Source organism: Tamandua tetradactyla, chromosome 14 (assembly GCF_023851605.1).
Source record: "Tamandua tetradactyla isolate mTamTet1 chromosome 14, mTamTet1.pri, whole genome shotgun sequence".
Taxonomy (NCBI): Eukaryota; Metazoa; Chordata; class Mammalia; order Pilosa; family Myrmecophagidae; genus Tamandua; species Tamandua tetradactyla.
This window is the reverse complement of record NC_135340.1, coordinates 18102688-18124052: the sequence shown is the minus strand read 5'-3', so window position 1 is coordinate 18124052 and position 21365 is coordinate 18102688. Positions and strand designations below refer to the sequence as shown.

The window sequence follows — 21365 nt, the reverse complement described above, 5'->3', positions numbered from 1 at the left end:
GGGATCAGATTTAGGAAAGGGAAATCAGTTTTGAACTTGCGAAAGGTCTTTAGAGTTCCACGTTCTTGGAGGAGAACAGGCCTCTAGTAGCTGCAGCCAGTGCTAAATTTTTACAAGGGCATGTCTGGGTGGAGGGAAGAGAGAAGAAATAAAGTTCCTTCTGAGTAACTCCCAGATATTCAAGTGGCTAAAAATAGGCTAGTCATTCCAGTTTGTCTTATACACCCTATGATTTGAGGGTAAGAAGAATCATTCCCCCCCCCCCAATTTCCTGATTGTTATTGTTTAAAATTTCTGTGTTTAAGTAAAAGTAATTTATTCTACAATCATAAAATTTGAGTTAGAAGCCATACATGTCATAAGCTGACATATCAGAAATTATCAATTTGAGAAACTAAGCTTACCAACACTACTACAAGACTCAAATATTTTAAGTAGTGATCCAGAATATTGATTCTAAGTGCCATATTTATTTACTTTAATTTTGTATGAATTCTTGGTATTTAAGGGAAACAAAATAATGGCAGTGTTTTTCAAGCTGTGGGCCTTAATCTGTTCTGAGTTATGAAATTTTTTTGACATTACCAATTTGTTTGACATTACCAGCATTTATAACAGGGAAATATAAGAACATTTCATAGAAAATACCAGAATGCATAAAAGGGAATCATTTTGTGATGATAAAAAAATATATATTTAAGCCTTCTAGCCTCCTATATTCTGGAGCACCTAGAAGGAAAAATATGACAGGATAATATTGTAGCCCATAAAAAACTCTGGGATCTGTGTGGTAACTACTTGTTGAAGAGTACTTTGAAAACTATTGCCTTTTTATTCTTTGCTTTGTATATGTATGTTATACTATACAATAAAAAAATGTTAAAAAAGGGGATTAACTATTTTGTGAAACTTTCCAGCTACCAGCGTGTGTGTGTATCCTGTAAGTCGTATGTCTTATTGTGGGTTAGATTAGAAAAAATAGTTTGAAGCCACTGGTGCAGTGAAGAGTGTGGGCTTTGGAATTAGCCAAACCTCTGTTTGAATCTGGACACTAGGTAGTCTTGCCAGTTATCTAATTTCTCTAAGACTCATATCCCTCATCTTAAAAAGAGAGTAATACCTCCTTCTGGTTTGTGTGGATGTGTGAAGGTTAAAGATCATTTAAGCAGATTGCCTAAAACATAATCAAAGTTTAACAAATATACAATTACCTCCAAATCGTTCAAAACTAATGTAAAAAAAACTTCATTCTTTAGGAGGAAAACAATGTATTTTATCGACGTCTAGATCCTGTATGATATTATCTGCTTACTACACCTCCCTCTGTCTTCTTCTCCACCATGATTTACTAAGGAGGCTCAAACACATAATTCTTTGTCCTTCCTGATCTCACATCGTACTTATCTTTATTTTGGATTTTCCCACTTTATTATAAATCCTCAGATACTGTCTAATTATTTTATGGTTCAGCCAATATCACAAACTTTCAAATCTCCTCTAGTACTTAAAACAATGTTGGGCATTTTGCCTGGTGCTCAATGAAAAGCTGTTGCATTTGGTCCATAACATACCTTTTGCAAAGTCTCATTTATCATGCAAGGGGAAGCAGAAAGATGTAATGCTGATTCCACTAGTCTTTCTCACTCTACACCATGCTAAATAGGTCAGTTAGGCAATAAGTCATGTCTCTGGGTGATGCAAGAAGGTGTGAAAAAAAAAAAGAAACCACTTTATACGAGGAAGGAGGAAAATTAGATCCTACTTTTCCCTCCCCACTCCTCCTCCCATCAATGACTGGGCACCTGTAAGCCGGTGGACCAGGGCCCCGAAACGTGCTGGCTCCTGCGCTCCAGACGCTTGCCAGCACGCGCGATCTCCGTCACTGAGAGTCCTTCTTCCCAGATGAATTCTCATAGTCTCACAGAAGCGGGCAGACCCAATCGATACTGGATGGCAGACGTGCTCCAGCCATCAAGTGTAGGCACAGGGCGGTGGATTTAGCTGCCCCGCCACTCGGTGCAGCTTTTCCTCAGCTCAATACTGGCAGAAGACGTTCACCCGTCCCCCGCTGACATCCACCCGGTCGTCTCTCGCGGGCACCGCCGCCGGCCGCCCCCTGGCCCCCGGCTGTCCTCCCGCTGGGCGGGGGCTTTTCTGTTAGCAGCGCCCGGGCTCGGCTGAGGGCACCGGGAGGTGGCGGGTCTGTCTCTCCACCGGTTTTCTCAGCCCGACAGTCCCTGGAGGCGGCTGAGGAGGGTGGGCCGTCAAGCTCCCTCAACTCAGGGTCTTACCTTCGCGCACCTTCGCCTGGTGAGTTTCAGGAAGAGGCGGCCTCAGGCTGCCCTCAACTTGCCACGGGTGTCTCACCGAGGCCTCTCCGGGGCAGGGATGGGGCGCGCGCCGCCTCCCGCGCTGTCAATTTCTGCTAGCCCGGCCAGAGGGAAGCCCCGCCCCCAGCGCCCGCTTTCACTCCTGATTGGTCGGCCCTCACGGAGCCTGCCGGGCTGTCTCCCCGCTCGCGTCTCAGCTATAAAGGCTGCCTCCGCATGACTGCAGCCGCGAGGCTCGTGCAGCTGCAGCGTCCGCCGGCTCTCAGGCCCCGCGGCGCCCGTATTCCTTCCGGCCCCGGGGCGCTCTCGACTCCACCATGCCGAGGGGCTTTCTGGTGAAGCGAACTAAACGGACAGGCGGCTCGTACCGAGTGCGCCTAGCCGAGAGGGCCTTTCCTCTGTTGGAGCCCCAGGTGGCGCCCCCCTTTCCCGAAGAGACTCAGAGCGCCTCCCTGCCGGGTGCGGAACGGGCGGCACCCGACGCAGTGGAGGAGGCGCGAAAGGGGCTGGCGGCCCGGGGACTGTCCGGGTCGCCCTGTCGGGTATTTGGGGTGAGCCCGGGGCCAGGCGGGCGAGAAGGCGTGGAGTGGAGGGCGGACAGCAGCGAGGGTCCCGGACCCAGCCCCAGTCCCGCGAAGCCGGCGGGTGGGGAGCTACGCCGAGTGTTCCTGGAGCGCTGCCTCAGTTCGCCGGTCTCCGCGGAGTCCTTTCCCGGGGGTGCCACATCCGTGGCCACTTTCTCTTGCTCGGTGGCGCCAGCAGCAGCCTCAACCTCGGGGGAGCAGTTCCTAATGCCGCTCCGGGCACCGTTCCCTGAGCCTGCACTCCAGGCGGATCCCGCGGCGCTCTCCGCCACCCTGCACTGCCTGAAGCGGGCCGCCGCGGGAGAGCGCCGCGCCAAGGCACCTCCCGCCTGTGCGTCCGGGTCCGCCGCCGCGGGAGTCAAGAAGCCAAAGGCCATGAGGAAGTTGAGCTTCGCGGATGAGGTGACCACGTCTCCTGTCTTGGGTCTGAAGATCAAGGAAGAGGAGCCCGGAACACCGTCCCGGGTAATGGGTGGCAGCCACACGCCGCTGGGGGAGTTTATCTGCCAGCTGTGCAAGGAGCAGTATGCCGACCCTTTCGCGCTGGCCCAGCACCGCTGCTCCCGCATCGTGCGCGTCGAGTACCGCTGCCCCGAGTGCGACAAGGTCTTCAGCTGCCCTGCGAACCTCGCTTCCCACCGCCGTTGGCATAAGCCGCGTCCCGCAGCTGCAAACGCCGCCGCAGCTTCCTCTGTCGACGGGAAGCAGCCTTCTTCATCGTCCTCATGCTCTCCGGACTCCGGGGCCATCGTACCTTTCCTAGCCGAGGGGAAGGAGAATAGCCGGGCCGAGCGGACTCAGGATCAGCACTCACTGGCCAGGGACAGTTCCAGGGTGGATCAGCACCTGGACAGCGCCCCGCGTACTAGCCTCCCGGTGCTGCCACATTCCGAGCCACCGCTGCCACAGGTTCCCTACCCAGAAGGGGTGTTGGGGCGCCGAGTGCCTATGCCAGGCAGTGCTAGCGGTATGGGAGGATCCGAGATCTTTGTGTGCCCATATTGCCACAAAAAGTTTCGTCGCCAAGCCTATCTGCGCAAGCACCTGGGAACCCACGAGGCTGGCTCTGCCCGCGCGCTCGCCCCAGGCTTCGGCTCCGAACGCTGCGCCCCACTCGCTTTCGCTTGCCCGCTTTGCGGGGCGCACTTCCCGTCCGCAGACATCAGGGACAAGCACCGGCTGTGGCACGCTGTCCGCGAGGAGCTGCTCCTCCCGGCTCTGGCGGGGACGTCCCCCGAGGCGCCGAGTCCAGGCGCGGCATCAGACGGGAATGCTCAGCAAATTTTCTCGTGTAAGCACTGCCCGTCCACCTTTTTTAGCTCCCCGGGGCTGACCCGGCACATCAATAAGTGCCATCCCTCAGAAAGTCGGCAGGTGCTGCTGCTGCAGATGCCACTGCGTCCTGGCTGCTGAGGCCCGAGAGACTGGAGATCGGGTAAACTGACATTGGCCATGGAAGATACAGATCACGGGACCTTCTGTGGGGCTTTCTTCAATTTGCAAGTGCACCCTCTCTTTCCTTGTGTTTTCTCTCCTAAAACTCTCCAGTAGTCAACGATCCGCCAGAGAAGCGGACAGCGAACAGTAAAATCCCTCTCTAGAGCAGGTACGTATACGGTATAAACATTCACGTTCAAAGACTGTCAGCTTTAAATCCTCCTCACTTCCCCCACTAAAATAGGATTTCCCCCTCCCCCAAACTCTGGAGACCCTAATGAATCCTATATGACTTGTAATTCCTATGGAAAGTCGCAGTGAATTCGTGCATGTCTCAATGTCTACACAGGATTCTACCTACCCAAAGTGGTAGTCACCAATGTTTCTTCTCTTGCCATCGCAGGCGCCTATGTAGTTTCTGTCTCAATAGGGTCAGATTATTTTGCACTGTATATTCTGTGAATTAAAAGTTATGTGATTGGTGCCAAACTTATAGGGGGAAAACGATTCAAGACCTGTATCCTGTGGGCAGGAAATGTAAGAGGATGTTTTTTGCTTTTGGGTTTGTGGGGCAAAGACCTCATCTCCCCTGTAACCTTTCCTTTTCCCAATTATATGTATGTCTATAGAGTGTGGAGAAGGGGAGGGTGCTACATTACTGACAGGAGTTAAGATTGAGATACCCTCAAAATTCTCACCTTTAGCTATCTTGTGTGTGGTATTCAGGAAGAACTGCTTTAAACCTTTCTTCAAATAGCTTTTTGGAAATATAGAACTTGTTTCTTGAAGTTTGTTCTAGTAGGATTTCACCAAATTGTTTAATGCTTCTGTTATAGATATCATACTGTGTATTGTACAACTATGTCCAATTTAAGGAAAATGTTAATATCTATAATACACTATGGAACTGAATGGCAATTCTATATTCAATAGCTTCTTCTTAGCAGTCACTTGTTTTTGAATTGCTTTTTGTAAACCACATTCATTCTGTACCCATGCCCTAGTAGCCAGAGTTTGGGACACTGGCCGAGCATTGCCTGATAACCATATTTGTACGACATTTACCACCAAATAAATGTACCTAGTCTGTGCTTTTGTGTTCTGCATTTGTCTTAAGAGTCCCATTGAATACAGCCTACTTTCAAAGCCACATTTCTTATCTCCCCAATGCCAGTATCCTATTTTAGAATATTAGTGACCCATTTAGACAGAACACAAAGACCGGAGAAATTATATTTTGCAAATGAATGTAATGGTGCCAAAATGCAAGAGGAAATTTTTCTTGTAAGTATGGTTGCACATATACTAATTCTTAAATCTAAAAAGACTCATTTTCCCCAACAAATGTCTTAACAGAAAACATATTTTAAATATTTTACTAAAAAAATAAACCAGAAGCTAGTGAATAGTATCTTAAGATGAAAAAAACCATGGTAACCATGCTAATTTCACTATTTCAAGTTGGTGTTTTCACTCCACTTTGTTAACATATCACACCATTACATGTTTTTTTTTTTTTTTTAATGCCACAGAAACATGTAAGTAGTTACTTTTCTTGTTTGCAATTCACCTTGGCTGTTTAATCTCGCTCCCAGGTATTTTATTCATTTACTTATATTCTAAATAGGCTCTCAGTAGTTTGAAAGGAATTGTAGTTTTAATTTAACTTATAAGAGAACAAAAAATTAAGTGTACATGATCTCTGGAAGTTTCCATGAGAAAACTTGGCTGTAAAAAAATTTTGTTTTTGAAGGTGTATTATAAAACAAAGTGAAGTTTAAGAAGTCAAAGAGACATGAGACTGAGATAAATTGGTGCCTTAACCAAGTGCATTTGGGTGTAGTTTCAACCAGTCTTTACAAAGGTTTAAAACTGGTTTTACCAGCTGTGACAAATAAGTTGAGGTGTATTTTGAAAAGGGAATCAAATTTCTTTTTCATGATTAGCTAAGATAAACTAGGTTCATAGTTTACATCTCTCCATTAATCAGACAGCTCTGCTTAAGTCTGGTAATATATGAAATATATGAATCAACACTCATGGACAGAAAATCATAAGAATATTTTTTATTGTATATTAAATATCATGTCATTTTTTCACTGTTACAAATACGTAGATGAATGATGATACATAATTTATGTTTTATGTTTTGCAGGTATGATGTATTTACACATGCAGTTAATACCAATGTCATGCTACATTTCCTTAGGAGATGCCCATCAAAAACAAAATGTGAGCAAAATGTGAGCAGCTTATCTACTGTAGAAAAATACTTCTGGAAGGTGGAATGTATACTTACTTGCACCCTGCACATTCAGTATTAACAGTATTAGACTTAACTTAGGTTCCTGGGTCATGTTCCCTTTTCTTTTTTAATAATTCAAATAATTTGACCAACACAATTATATCAGAAAAAGATTTTTCTTTCTTATCTCCCCCCACCCAGTTTTGGTACGTAAGAAAGAACATAAATATGCCAGGAGCCAGTAGCTGATAGTAAGGGGCCACAATCTCAAAACAGAAATGGCATTTAACAGTGATACCATTTAAAAAGCAAAATATTAGAAAAATACTTGGAAGCTAAGCATAAATCAAAGTTCAGTACAATGATTTTTCTGGGTATTGGATGTCTTACGGCATCACCTACACCGCCAAGAAACGAGACACTGCTTTGAGAAGATAAAGTTAATGCTAAAATTATTTCAGTTGGAATTCTAGATGCTAAAAGACCATTTATTTTAAGTATTTTATTTTCATAACATAAATAATCTGTACATATCCTGTGTAGTTATAGATTTTCAACTTTTGCTATATTTTTACAAATGCTTAAATTTAAAATTTTACATTCATAAAAAATTATATATTTATTGAGCCATAAAGTTGCAATGAGGCACAATAAATAAAATAGACTATTTGTCCAATTATATTTTGGCTCAAAGTTAACCACGAAATTAAAACTACTTAGACATAATTATCTAGGAAGGTAGAGGGTGTAGAATAAAACTCCACCCCCCCCCCCCCGACTCCCCCCCCAAATATGGCAGCTTGGAGTGTGGGGAAAATATCAGCCAAATAAACAATTCAAACCTACAATATTAAGTTACATATTATTTAAATCCAGTGTTTTTTTTTTTTTAAATAAAACAAAAAGAACATGCATGTTATGGCAGATGTGAAGGCTTGAAAGAGTTAACACTATGCTCATGCTAAAGTGGCTACTGCTGATCTCTGCAGGGCTATCTGTCTCCTTAGGATTTGTTGGCTGAGCCAGAGGAACGACGGAGCTTCATGGACATGCGGCTTTTACTAGTTCGAGGGGACATTGGAGAAGCTAGGTCAGCCCCATCTACCTGCGTTGCTGTTGGAGTTTCAGTGGGTAGAATCTCTGTGTAGGAGCCTGTGGGAAATAGCAATAACATTAGTACCAAACATCCAGCCTCTCATCCGATAAGCAATAACCTTTCTGTTACTGATCTGCAGCATGTATCTCAACACTAATGAGATCATTTGAGACAATAGGACAAGCCCAAAACTTGCTTGATACAACAGGCTGCTATTTAAAACCCATGACCTGGTGGCTTATGTCATCATATTAGCAAGAAAGTGCCAATCAACATTTCCAGAGCCAGAACCAACCAGAGAGCTCCCTGGAAAAAGCAATAGGAAGCAAAACACTTGGGCTAGAAAGAACAGGGTTCCAAACCACCACTAGCATGCAGGGAAAGGTTCAAGAAGCAGGTGAGAATGACCAATCCTATATCTGGGTTCACAGTATAATCAAGAACAGGGCCTTTACTGCTCAAATATGAAAATAAATTACAGCACTCTCCAAAAAGGAACTCAGCAATATGAGACCATTATACATGCTAGGCATTTAAATATACTTTTAAGAAGGAGCAAGATAAATTCCTGAGGTGGGGAGGGCAAGAATTTTCACTTGAAAGTTAGCCAAAAAAAGACAAACTGATCCCAGAAAATATCTTGATTTAGATGAGACAAGCAATGCTTTCGTTTTCCTTAACTTGAACTTTCCTAGTTACACTATTCAGTCACAGCAAGAAGGTAGCCATTAGGATTAGTAGTTATTCATCTCTATACTCTATTTCTATGAATTATCTAATATACAGCAATAGTACAGAACCTTGAATATTGTAGGCTCTCAAATATTTTCTGAACAAATGAGTAAGAAATTACATTAAAAACAAAGAAAATATGCAAACATCCAGACCAATAAAATTTAAAAATCTGTATATTTAAGGCACTTTTAACCAGATTTTATGGGTTTTATGTATGTGAGAATTTTGTGTATCTAAAAAACAAACAAACAAAACCCACAACCAAAGCAAGCCAAAATACAAACAAACAAAAACCACCCACAGGTTGCAGACTTAAACCTGCATATCTGTTTACTCTGTTGGAAAGTTCTGGCGTATCTGTTAGCCAATGCAGCTCTTCACTGACATACCAAGCTTGAAAACAATTATGCTAGTGCTACCATATAATGAAATGTTTATGCTTAAATTGAAGTTATGAATATTTATAAGGAAAAACAAAACTGTTCATAAGGGGTGCAGATCCTACTGAGATGTCTTGAGTAATTACGAATGTATCTCTATATAACACTTCAGTGTTTTTAAGGCCAAATGCTATAATTATATTTAAGAACAAATATACAATGCCAAGGACAAAATATTTTTGTCACTCAAAATCCAGGCCAATTGCCCTCCTTCTCAAAGTAATTTCTCTAATGTTTTTCCCTAATCAAATGAAGTTGGCTTTCAAACCAGAAAAAAGGAAATAAATTTCTGTCCACTTTTACTCTTTCTGAAGATCTAACTTGGCTCAGCTCCATATGGGAAAACCTAGAGGAGAGTATAAATTCATGGCCCTCTTTAGGGAAGCACTGCAGATGGATGGCAGAAAGCAGTAGCTCATGCTTCTCTGGTAATGCATACTATTCCCCACCATCAAGAGAGGCCTTCCCATGGCTGTTTACCTTAAGATGGCCAATGTTTTCTAGTGGAGGTTTTGGGAGGAAGAGAACTATCACTGCATTTCTTTCTTTGTTGTGAATGAAGAAATGGAGTAGCAAGCAGAAGTGAAAAAACAAAACAGAAGATAGGTAACAGATGTGAGAGGCACAGTGCAGAATTTTACAGGTGGTAACTGAGGAGCAGAGAGATTAATCAGGTTTTTATTACGAAATATAGTTGGACATGCAATGTGTTAGGGTGATGACGTTTCACAAGGAACAAGGCTTTGTAAATTTAAAATGTTATACTTACCAACTAACAATTTTATAAGAAAAAAGGAAAGAAGAAAAAAGTCTATGAGAGATTCTATAAACATTTACCTTTTAAAATGTTCATTGTATGTTATATTAACCAGTTGGTCATAATATTCTAGAGCTGGGCTATCCAACATGGAAGCTATAGCCACATGTGGCTATTTAAACTTACATTAGTTAAAATTAAATAAAAATTCAGTTTTTCAGTGCATCTGTCACATTTCAAGTGTTTTGACAGCCACATGAGGTAAGTGGCTACCATACTGGACAGTGCAGATAAAGAACATTTTCATCATGATAAAAAGTTTTCTTGGCGGGCACTGCTTTGGAATATGCCAAACTCAAAGAATATTTTCCTCAAAAATAGCAATTCTTCTATGCCCATTACCGTTTTCAAACTGAATGCTCCCTTCACACAACTGACAGTCAAATCAAACTCCTGAGTATGTGCAGTATACAGTTATCATTACCTTTTCATGTTTCAGCAAATGATATTTGTGGTATGTACTTTACATACCCAACACTGTAATTTACAGCAGATAGATCTCAATTTTAGATGTAAAGAATACTGTGATACCTGTACTTCATTTCAAATGCTGTTCTACCTAAGAATGGATTTTTATACTACCTCAGTTTTAAAGAATGCTGAGTTATTTAATTATTTCAATAATCTGTGTATCTTCAAGGATAAAGTTTAAAAAGTACCCATGGGCTCCTATGTTTGCACATGTTGTATGTGTTACTAAGACTCTTCCAAGGCTCACACAGATTGTGTTTATATCTTGATAATTTACTAAAAAAATCCATATATCACATTGATTACAGTAAACTAGTATAAATAACATGATGAATATGACTGGGAATTTATGCAGATTTTAAAGGAGAACTCAGTGAATTGCTATTTATTGTGGTTTTGTTAGTATTATTTGCTAACAGACACGGCATTTTAAATTGCTAATGTAAGTGGGTAAAAAATAGCCTTTAAAAATATTGTGACTTTGAAGCAATTTCATTTAATACTGAACTAAGAGGAAATGTGATGGGTTAGAAAGAGCATAGGCATGGGTTAAACAGACCTAGGTTAAACGTCAAGTTGGTCGCTTTAATACCTGTTTGATTTTGGGCAAACTGACCTGAGCCAGTTTTCTTATTTGTAAAAGGGAGACAATACTAGTTATTATGCAAAGTTGCTGTGGGGATTAAAGATTATATATGCAAAAACCTCAGCACATAGAGATGCCTAAGTGTAGCTACATAATAAATCTATTAAACAGAACTGAGTAAAAGTTAGTAGCAAATCAGAACAGATGAAGATTAGAAAGTGAGAAACAGAAATTAGAAATATTTTTGAAGAAAATAAACACCTAGGAATTATCATTTAAATGCAGACGATACAACACAGTGGTAAGTTTAGTTTTGGGGAAATCAAAGAAATTAACCATATATTAAAAGCTACATATTACCAAAACAATCTTACTTCTTTAATACTGTTAAAGGAGTTAAGTGATTAAGAACAGCATAGTTACACTAATGAGTGCCATAAAGGAAACAGTAAGACATAATTAAAAATAAAATAGTATAGAGATTCAGGCAAATAAGCAGTTTCATTTTGAGATATTCAAGAACTACCGTCACGGCAGACTTAGAACAAATCAGGCTAAATTTGTCATGTTATCTCCTTCTTACAAATGAGAAAAATGGGTGTAGGATAGATTAATTTATTTGAGTCCATGCAGATAATAATGGCAGAAGTAGGATTTAAATCCAGATCAATCTGATTCCAAAGCCCTTACTTCTCCTTAGGCAAATTAAAACTTATAAAAAAAAAGGTGAGAGAAGTAGAGCCTTCAAAAATCTTTTAGCAATTCTAACTTGAAAATATGATAGTTTTTGTTTTTGGCAATTCCCTCTCTCAATAGTGAGAAGGGGTTGAAAATACTTAGATTAAATGGGTAATTGTAATAGTTAAGATCACAGACTCTGAAGTCAGACAGCTTTGGTTTGTAATACTGGATTTACCAAGTACCCAGTGGCTCTGGGTAAGCTCTGTTTTACTCCTCATAAAACTGCCATTAAGATTAGAAGAGAAAATACACATGTAATAGTTACCAGTGCCTGACACTCAGTAATTGCTCAATTATTTTATTATTTTTTAATAAATATTTCTTACCTGAATGAATGTTATATGTGGAAATTGAATCTAATAATTATTGTCAGAAAAGGTTAATAAACTTTATTAAGATTGGTATTATTTACCTCTTGCTCAAAAACATAATCAAATTTCAAGTTCAAAGTACTGAAATCAGTACACAGCTTATAATTTCAGACTAACCCCTAGTGATAAATAAATATAAGAATCTGTTTTAAAACACATTAAATAAATATATAGGTTATATGTTGAAGGAAATTGATTTTTCTATTGGTAATATTATTTAGGCTACTTATAAAACAACTTTCTTCTGAGGGTTTAAAACATTTACTTTCAGATCTTCTCAAAGCCTAGGAAGAGGAGGCAAGTTTAAAATATGTTTTAAAGAAGGGCTACCTGGTTTAAAAAGTCATCTAAAGTAACGACGACATTTTGATGATCCATCCCATGCGAAGATTCAAAGATGTGGACATGACTATCATAAACACTATCCCATCCACAAATGGCAAAAGAGGTTTTGTGAATTAATAGCAAAAACTGATGTTAGAATGAAGGCAGATTAGATGCTATTCTAAATCTTCATAATCACTCTATCTAGATTATATCTGACTTTCATGGCAGGGAAATTATACTTGAATTTTATTACTAATTTTTATTATTCCTTTAAATAGGTACCTAAACATTTTAAAAAGAAAACTAATTCCACAAATGGTATGTATGTATAGGCATATATACGTTTGTATGTAGAAAAACAATCAACCCCAGGGGTTGATTAATATTAGATTAATAGAGGATTAGAGGCAATTCTAGATATATTACACAATAGGTATTAAAAATATTTGTGACTGGTGATTATAAAAAAGGCAATACTGGAAAAAATTATGGGTGTATTTTAATGTTGAAATTGAGAGAACAAACTAATATTTACTGTGCACTTTCAGCAAAACATGATCCTCTTTTTCACTGTTGGCTTTCTAGGATTTTTTCTTATTAAAAAAAAGATGATGCTGAAAAGACAAGGTAACATTAAGGAAAAATATACACATTTTTGCATTGCCAATGTAATCTGGAGAAGAACAGGGGTAATTTTATTTTGAAGTTTAGAGTAGGAAGAAAAGTGCTTTTAAATATAAAAAAGTTTTAGAAAAGGCATTGTAAAACTTTTGATATTTTCCACACACACTCTTGACAAAGATAAAGGGATTTTTTCCTGTAATTTTTTTTAAATAAAGGAGAGAAAAATCTAATAATGTTTTAAATGTAGTTATGGAAAATCAACAAAGTGTGATATCACAGTATCTTCCTCAATGACCTCAGGGATAAAAATAATTTCCCTTAAGTATCAGTCTAATGCCACAGACAGGAACCCATTTTGAGAAAACACAGTCATGAAAATGATGGATCGACAATGATACACCAAAAATGTTATTCATATTTATTTAAATATTAAAACTTACATAGAAAAATTCTTTTTTAGGTTTAAATGTCATCATAGTTGGTACATTACTGTTAACCAGGAAGTGGGTTTTGGATAATCTTAAACCAAGTTAGGTAAACTTGAAAAAATAGTATTTTTCCATACCATTTCACACAATAGAATTACGTCATAGGATTGGTTAGAAAGAATATATCATCATCCTGGCATTTCATTAAAATTCATTTAAAAATTATTACATGAAGTTATTAGTATTATTTCATATACACAGGCTATCCATTGGATATTTAAAATCGATTCTCAACTGCAATTATGAATTCATTTCTCACTGTGGTGAATAAGTGCTATAATTATGTTTAAAAAATAAAAATGAAGCCCCCCCAAATCTTCAACACTATTATGCCATTTTTGCAAACTAGAAATCAGATTCGTATCACTATTAGATGGCTTATTTCAGGTCTTCTCTTTCCCACTTTGACTTATAACTTTAAAAGGAGCTCCATATGTCCACATGCTTTATGACAGGAAAATCAAGATTTGAGATGACTGGAAAAACACACTAAAACAAAACAACCATTCTTTGATATTATAATGTTTTTGTAGTGGAGGACTAAATATTTCATTTAAATTTTATTGTGTTGAATTGAGAATCACTTTAATAAAAATTTCTATTTTTCATAACTACCATTATGGTCTGTAAAAGCCATATCAAAATGTGTTCAGTAACATCAGCAGTTATTTACAGGGAAAAATATCTTTTTAAAAATTAGGTTGCATGTCTCTAATGGTTCCTATAGGCGAAGATGATTTTAAAAAATTAACTGAAAATAATTTGTACCACAGTATTAGTTTTATGCTCAAATTCACATTTCTATTACTACTTAGATGATCAAATGTTTTATTTTAGACAACTTGTAGAATAAATAAAATAGTAAGATACCTTAAAAAATAAGCAAACAGAACCTTGATTTGGTTGCTGTAGTATTCTTTACGTAACGTTTCAGACAGCAAGACTACTACCTACTTCCCGCCGTTTACACCGGCCCCACGTGCAGAGTAATATGCGAAAGATGAGAAGAACGTTAAGAGGAAGAAGAGGAAGGGCTCCACCAACGTGCTGACTGGTAGCCTTCATATTTTTAAGGGGAAAAGTCAGTCCAAATGTGGTCCTATTTGCAATGGAAAAATTTATGGTTTCATAATGTCATACACAAAAGTGTTCTATTTTAATAAAATTGTCTGATATTTTATTAGATATTCTCATATTATTAAACAATGAAATTACTGGCTTTTAAAAAAATCGCTTTATTTGGGACAAGTGCTTTTTACAAAAGGGTAGCTGCAAAATACAGAGACCTCTGCAACAATTACTCGCTTTTTCTTAAAATGAAAGAATGGGTGTGACCCAAAGAATCAAAGAATAGATAGACAAATCAGAAACATCTCCAAGCTATTTTGAAGAAACAGAGCAACAAAATGAAACGCTGAAATTTCCGATTAAGGAACTGTTCGAACAACTTAACTTTAGCTTGTCTCATGGATGACCACCCCTCCCCCTTTAGTGGGAAAGTGAGACTTATTACTGCAAACCAATGACACCACTACAGGGTTACTCATTAATTTGCTTTTACTATCTTTCATAATGCCAAACTGAATGAGGGGCAGTGTTAATCCATGAAGGCAAATCTTAAGACCTTTTATTTCTCTTTGAAAAGAGTCAACCTAATATAATTTTCTCTTTGCTAGGTATTTATATTAATTTAAAGGGTTTTACATTTTTTTGTAAAGTTGTTTTTATAGTTGTCAATTTAATGATGACAGGAATGGAAGCTTTAATTTCACTGACTAAACCTCAATTGAAAATTACAATTTTTTTTTCAAATAAATTAAGCCAGGAAAGGAGTACTGTGCCTCTTAAGTGAATGTAATATAAAGAAAACCTAATAACATAAAGAGAACTTGGAGATTTATTATGATGGATACAATATTGTATTCTCTTTGCCTGCTTCCATTGAACACTATTATAAAGCCATCTTTGTATTTTAGATGCCTAGTACAGTGGCAGGCACACAACAGAATAACCATCTGAGGAGTTAAGATATCTAATAATGCAACACATTACAAAATACAAAAATACCCCACTTCAATTCAGTAGTACTACTTGTTCATGCTGAGAAACAAACAAAAAAAAAGTCAATACAACAAGATGTAACTAATTTTAACCAAGGGTTCTATTATTGGTTATTTTTATCATCCCAGAACCTGTGTTAGTGTTTCATGCAGACCTGGGTTAGTAAGTATAATTTTGGAAGAATTTAGTAACAATTTCTGAAATGTTTAGTATGAACCAGGCAGAAGTTTGCTTATGCCTTAACTTACAAGCTTAGTGCTTGTTAATTCTTAAAACAGGAAATGGAGGGAAGAACAGAGGGTGTTTTGGTTGATACTTTGTCTTACCTTCAGATAAACAGAACTGATATTTAATGATCTAAAGAGGGAAAATAAAATAAATGAAACAATCATAAGGAGTGCAAGGTATTACAGAATAGGAAGGCCACGAGTTATTTATTTTTTACTGATGTCTTTGCAATTAGTTAACAGTAAAAATGCAGTACCCTCTTACAGTCTTTAAATATTGTAACATGAGTATATTACATACTACTAAATCTAGACCAGTTTACTTATTTAGCTTTATTTTTAAAACTAGAGATGATGAGGCAATAGTCATGGCCATCCAATTTGATCCTCAGAAGTTCAGAGAGTGTTCAACTTGTGTTTCTTTTGCAGAAACTTCAGTAATGATTTCATGAGGCACTTGAGACGTGTCCATTAGCTCAGATAAAAACATAGTACGTGTACTTTTATGAACACTGTTTAGTTTTAAAAGCACTACATTGAGGTAAAAAAAAAGCACAAATCAAATCTACAGGCCAAATTAAAATATTAACTAGTGATGAATAACATTTATATTTCAATGATAGGATTTACTCAAGGAAGTTTTCCATTATTTTTGAAGTACTTAGTACAAAAGGGTATTGCATTTCAAATTCCAATTATCTACAAGTAACTACTATTTTCTTTTATTCTTACCAACATCAGATGGTAAATGATGGTAGGGAGCTGGAGAAAAAACCTGTGCTGCAAAATCTTCAAATGTTGTGGGTTCTAAATGGTGCTGGACAATTGTTTGTAGATATCGTGCTCTCTCTTCATAGCTGATTTCCTTTGGTTAAGGATGAACTTAAATGCAGCTCATTGGAAAAGTACAGATCTCATCAACAAGGACTACTTGTCTTAAGAAATATAATTATTCACTAACTATTCTTGAATATCATTAAAAGTAAGGCTTCTTGGGGGTGGCAAGGGTAATTCAGTGGTAGAATTCTCACTGCCATGTGGGAAAACTGGGTTCGATTCCCTGCCCATGCACTTTCCCAAAACAAGCAAAGAAAGAAAGAAAGAAAGACAGAAACAAACAAAAACTTAACAAATGGTGCTGCAATAACGGGATATTCACATGAAAAAAAATGAAATGTGACTTCAGGAATATAGCATACAAAAAAATTTTAAAAAAACAAGGCTTCTTAAGAGTGAAAATAAAGTATGTTTTGAACATTTGTTCACTCTTCAACATACCACCATAATAGACAACTTTAATAGGGAGACATTTATTAGAAAATAATTACAATAATACTAAACTGTTGGAAAAAAGAAAGGTAGCAGTTTACCTGAAAATGGATTCAAGCTATCAGGTTAGTCTAGGCTCATCTTATCTTGTTAATCAGCTTCAATCTGCAGATTTACTCTCAAAAGCCATTTTTAGAAGGCTACTTTAAATACTGTGTTCAAAATTCTATATTTTTCATTTGTAAACATTTATTGTGAAAAATTCCTGCATATCTTCTTCGTTTTCTAAAACCCTACATTTTCTCAACAATTGTTCCCATTTTGAATAGAAGACTACTGTTGCTGTAATCCCCAAATAACTCCATGTGGTTAAGATAAATACATGGCTGAATCTGTATGTCAGGAAAAAATACCTAGTCAATTACAACACTGAAACAAGCAGGAATATTTGCAAAGAGTCCACAGGACTCCTAAATACTAGCTAACAAAGCATCTACAGGGCACTGACACTGACAGAAAAATACTGTACTTCCCTTTCACCACATTTTCTTCTCTGATATTATTGACAAGCAACCAGTCCCTTGAAGTGTTGTTGCTTTTTGAACAACCCACTCCAGGCTTCCTGTTTCAGTAGGCCTGATTGTGCTGTTAGCACAGAGAGGGCGAGAAAGAGAGAGAATATTTCTGTTGTTCACGAAAGCAACTATGGAAATGGTTGTCAAAATGTAGAGCAGCAGGCAGCAACATACAATTATCAGGAAAAACTCACATGCTGACTTCATGTCGTATAGTTCTTGAACTGAGAAATCAGTTAACCTTTCTTCTACAACTTTTAAAAGTTTTCCTGCTGTACTCTGTGTGCTATGTTGACAGGCTTTACATGACATTTAAATAAAATAAAGGATCATAAAAATTTGCCCATTAGCTCTTTTTTGAACTGATTTTTTCCAAAACCCATTTTAATACTGCTCCCTCAAAATTCCTTTCTCCTCTTGAAAAAACCTGCAATTAAATTATTGTAGTTCTACTATTCTAGAAACTGTAGACCAAGTCAACAACTATTGCCAAGAAAAATTTTAGAGGAAGATAACTTAATTCAATAGGAAATACCTTAGCCAGTTACATTGCATTGTTAAAAGGTTATTAAGAAGAAGGAAAAGCATAAGAATTAAACAAGACCATATTCATTAAGCAGATGAATTAAACAAGACCATATTCACTGACTTTAAAATGAATCTAATTACAATGTTTTCTGCCCCCTAAATGGCCTGCATACTCTATTCTTGTATTACAATTTATTTTATGCTTCAATATTGAAATAACCTGAATCCCAATTCTTCGTAATTCATTATTTTCAATTTCCACTAGGGTTGAACTTCAAAAGAATTTTACTTCTGAAGTGGGTAGCAACAGGACAAGATGCTACATTAAAATGGTCAATGGTAAAGATTTTAATGGACAGTATAGACATTTTTGAATCAACATAGAAAAGTAATATAGCACATTTTAGAAGAGGGTATATAGTTAAAAATGGAAAAGGATGAAACTGACGGTTCAATCTAAATAATACCACATATCTCACAACTTGTTGGAAAGTACTTTTTTCATTGGGGGAGATTCACAGCTGCCGAATTTTCTGCAGTTAATAGAGTCCTTTGATTCACAGCAGTGCCCCTTGTACAAAAAATACTGGCCTTTGTGTATTACCAGAAACTAATTTTCTATTTGGCTGAAAAGGGAAAAATGGGGTTATTGCTTCTCCCTCCTACAGAGCTTTTCATTATGCCTGATGCACTCAACTTCTAAGCTCTTCTGAGAAAAAAAATAACTGAAGAGGCAAGAGGTAGAAAAATGAGCTTGTTAGCACATTAGAAGTGAAGTATCTTGGTGGGCCCTAGAAATTCCCAGTGGTGTGTTAACTTATCACTCTATGCATGCTGGCACTGATAGTCTCCCAATTGATCACTCTCTTTTCGCACCAAAGGTGCTGCCAGGAAGCAAAGGCTGAAGGCCCACAGGAGAACAGGCTGCTATCAAAACAAGCTGTTTTTAAAAGTCTCTTGAATGGGTAAAATGCTTCATGAAAAGTAGGGTGGAGACACCTACCTGCTTTTAAAATGCTCTACTTTCAGAGAGGCTATAAATGAAATATTTTACTTTATCTTATTATATTTAGAGTTTATACAAAAATTAGGCAAAAGAAAGCAAATGTTAATATTTCTAAAGCAGGGAGGATTTTAATTCTACTTCACTATAGAAAGAAGTAGGTTTATAAAACTTCAAAGAAATCCTATTACTCTATGAAAATAAAATCATGCAAATGAGTCACTTTCCAGATATTATATATTCATTTTGTATAGAAACACATGATATGTTTAATATAATACAATCAGCTTTCATTTGTGGAAATGATGCTTGCTAAAATGGTGAAAAATGATTAGAAAACATGGCAGAATGAAGGAAAACAATCATTAATGACTGAATTTAGAAGAAAAAAATACAGTGTTCATCATATATAGAATGCTTGAACTTTCCTTTTTGGGGGGTTATCTTCTGAAAACACTGATAGCTTAGTATGTAATTATAGTTTAAGGTAACTCACCTTCTAAGAGCTAAATATTCTTTATAATTTTCCAAGTTTGAACGTACCCAAATCAATCAATCAAAATGAACCAACCCAATCTATAGTATTTACATCTTTTTCCCTTTTTGAAAACATGCATTAAGAAGATACAATGAACTTGTACCTTCTTAATACATAGTAGTTAAATCATAGTCCTAAATCCATGACCAGTTGCTTTTTGTGATTGAGATAATGATAAAGTTCCAAATGGTGCTGTTAGCATCTGCAATTGTAACCCTAATCCAAAGCAGTTAATTCCTATATCTCCTCGTAATAGGTTAGACCCTTATTCTTTAAAAGGCAGCTCTCTAGGGAAGAGTTATTAGTACCTATAAATTGAATGGCATACACAAACTCGATGGCTAGCAACAACAGGCCAACTCAAGCTGTATTCCTACTGTGAGTGCGTGTTGCCACTGGCATTGAAATTAAAAAATTGAAATGGGTGAGATGATAAAAGTAAGCTAACAAAAAAAATTTCACAACAAAAATTGAAAGTACAGGTTTAAGTTGAATTAAGGTTTTTGTTGTAAATTTAAGACAACCTAAGCCAAGATAGCAAACAAAAACTTATTTGGTAAGGGAGACTTTTACTGGTAGGAATCTTTAATACAGAACTAGCCAATCAAAAGAAATAACACACAGGTGCTGCAATCACAATATAATTATCTACTAATCCTCCTTCCTTCTATTTTCTGCAAAAGCAGAGAAGGGGGGAAGAAAAATTGCTATTCTAAAAATGATAAGGGGAAAGAAACATTTTCTATAACAAATATTCAAATATAATATTTAGTTAACATTATTATTTATTTTAAGTATTTTACATTTTAAACTTATATATGAAATTATTTATGGCACCTTGTTACCAGCTATCATGAAACTGGGGTTCAATTTCAGCCTGGTAAGATATGCATGAGTTCTCTGTGCCACAGTTTATCTATATGTTAAATGGGGATACCACCACCTGCTCCTAATTACTTCATAGGGTTGCTGAAGTTAAAAAATACAAATACAGGGTAACCCAAAGGTCCCTGTACATTTGTACTGAAAATAATTTATTTTGACCTTTGGCTTAAGTCTTTGTAAACAGCAGATGCTGTCTCTAGGACAATTTTCATTGTCAGTTTAAGAAATATACCTGCCTTCATGTACAATTCTTTGATAATATTTCTTGTGTGTGGCAGGTACAGAAGAACTTCTGACATTCTGATGGGAGGAAACCCTGATTTTTCATGGGGAAAAAGACACAATATGAAAAAAAAGCTACTGCGGGTGGTTGCTAACACATCGGGAGAATAGATAAAAGGTAGATTTGGTTTGAAAGATGCAAAACGACCCTTTATTTTCCACAACATTTTTCTTAATAGTATAATCTGGAAATTGTGAACTGCTTTTACTGTCAGAAAAGTTAAAGTTTTACGATCTTTGAATCTGTGGCATATCCAGTAGGTTGTATAAACATTTAAATCACATGCAGTTTGTTACTAGTCTCAAGAAATGGAAATCTGTGTGTATGTATATATAAAAATATGCATATGTATGTGTGCATTTAATATGTATATATATGTATGCTGTATACTGCAAAAGTAAATATAAGTATTCTCAAAAGTAATTTTTTAAAGTATTGGAGGCAACATTTTAAAACATGGAAATTCATACACATCTCAGAAATTATAATGAAATGAATATAGAATCTATTCAAATAAGGTTGTCATTTTATGAGGAAATTGAGCAGTTAAATGGCAAAGCTACTTAGAAGGCCCAGAATTTCATTAACTTGACAAATAGATAAAATTTGGCTTTCTTAACTTTTCAGGAAGTACCTCATTTATGGAGAGGTGGATTATATAATTAAAGTATAATTTTCACAGAAAAGGAATTATGAAAATTGTA

At 37.3% G+C, this 21365-nt stretch overlaps 2 protein-coding genes across 9 annotated transcripts in view; one reads left to right on the top strand and one right to left on the bottom strand.

The window, feature by feature from the left end:
• The first annotated feature begins 2647 nt into the window (after window positions 1-2647).
• Window positions 2648-4327, top strand: INSM2 (INSM transcriptional repressor 2). Its single transcript, XM_077126499.1, has one exon. It carries the CDS (start codon window positions 2648-2650, stop codon window positions 4325-4327), a length of 1680 nt encoding a protein of 559 aa, XP_076982614.1.
• A 2082-nt stretch (window positions 4328-6409) lies between these two features.
• RALGAPA1 (Ral GTPase activating protein catalytic subunit alpha 1) overlaps window positions 6410-21365 on the bottom strand; it is a 311810-nt gene continuing 296854 nt past the window's right edge. For 5 of the 8 annotated variants that reach the window (XM_077126931.1, XM_077126933.1, XM_077126937.1 and 2 more), the window contains 2 exons: window positions 16313-16437; window positions 6410-7748 (listed from right to left, as the gene is read on the bottom strand). In XM_077126931.1, coding sequence (XP_076983046.1) covers window positions 7600-7748; window positions 16313-16437 — 274 coding nt within the window. In that variant the 3' untranslated portion in view covers window positions 6410-7599. The other 3 variants (XM_077126935.1, XM_077126932.1, XM_077126934.1) reach the window with 3 other exon arrangements.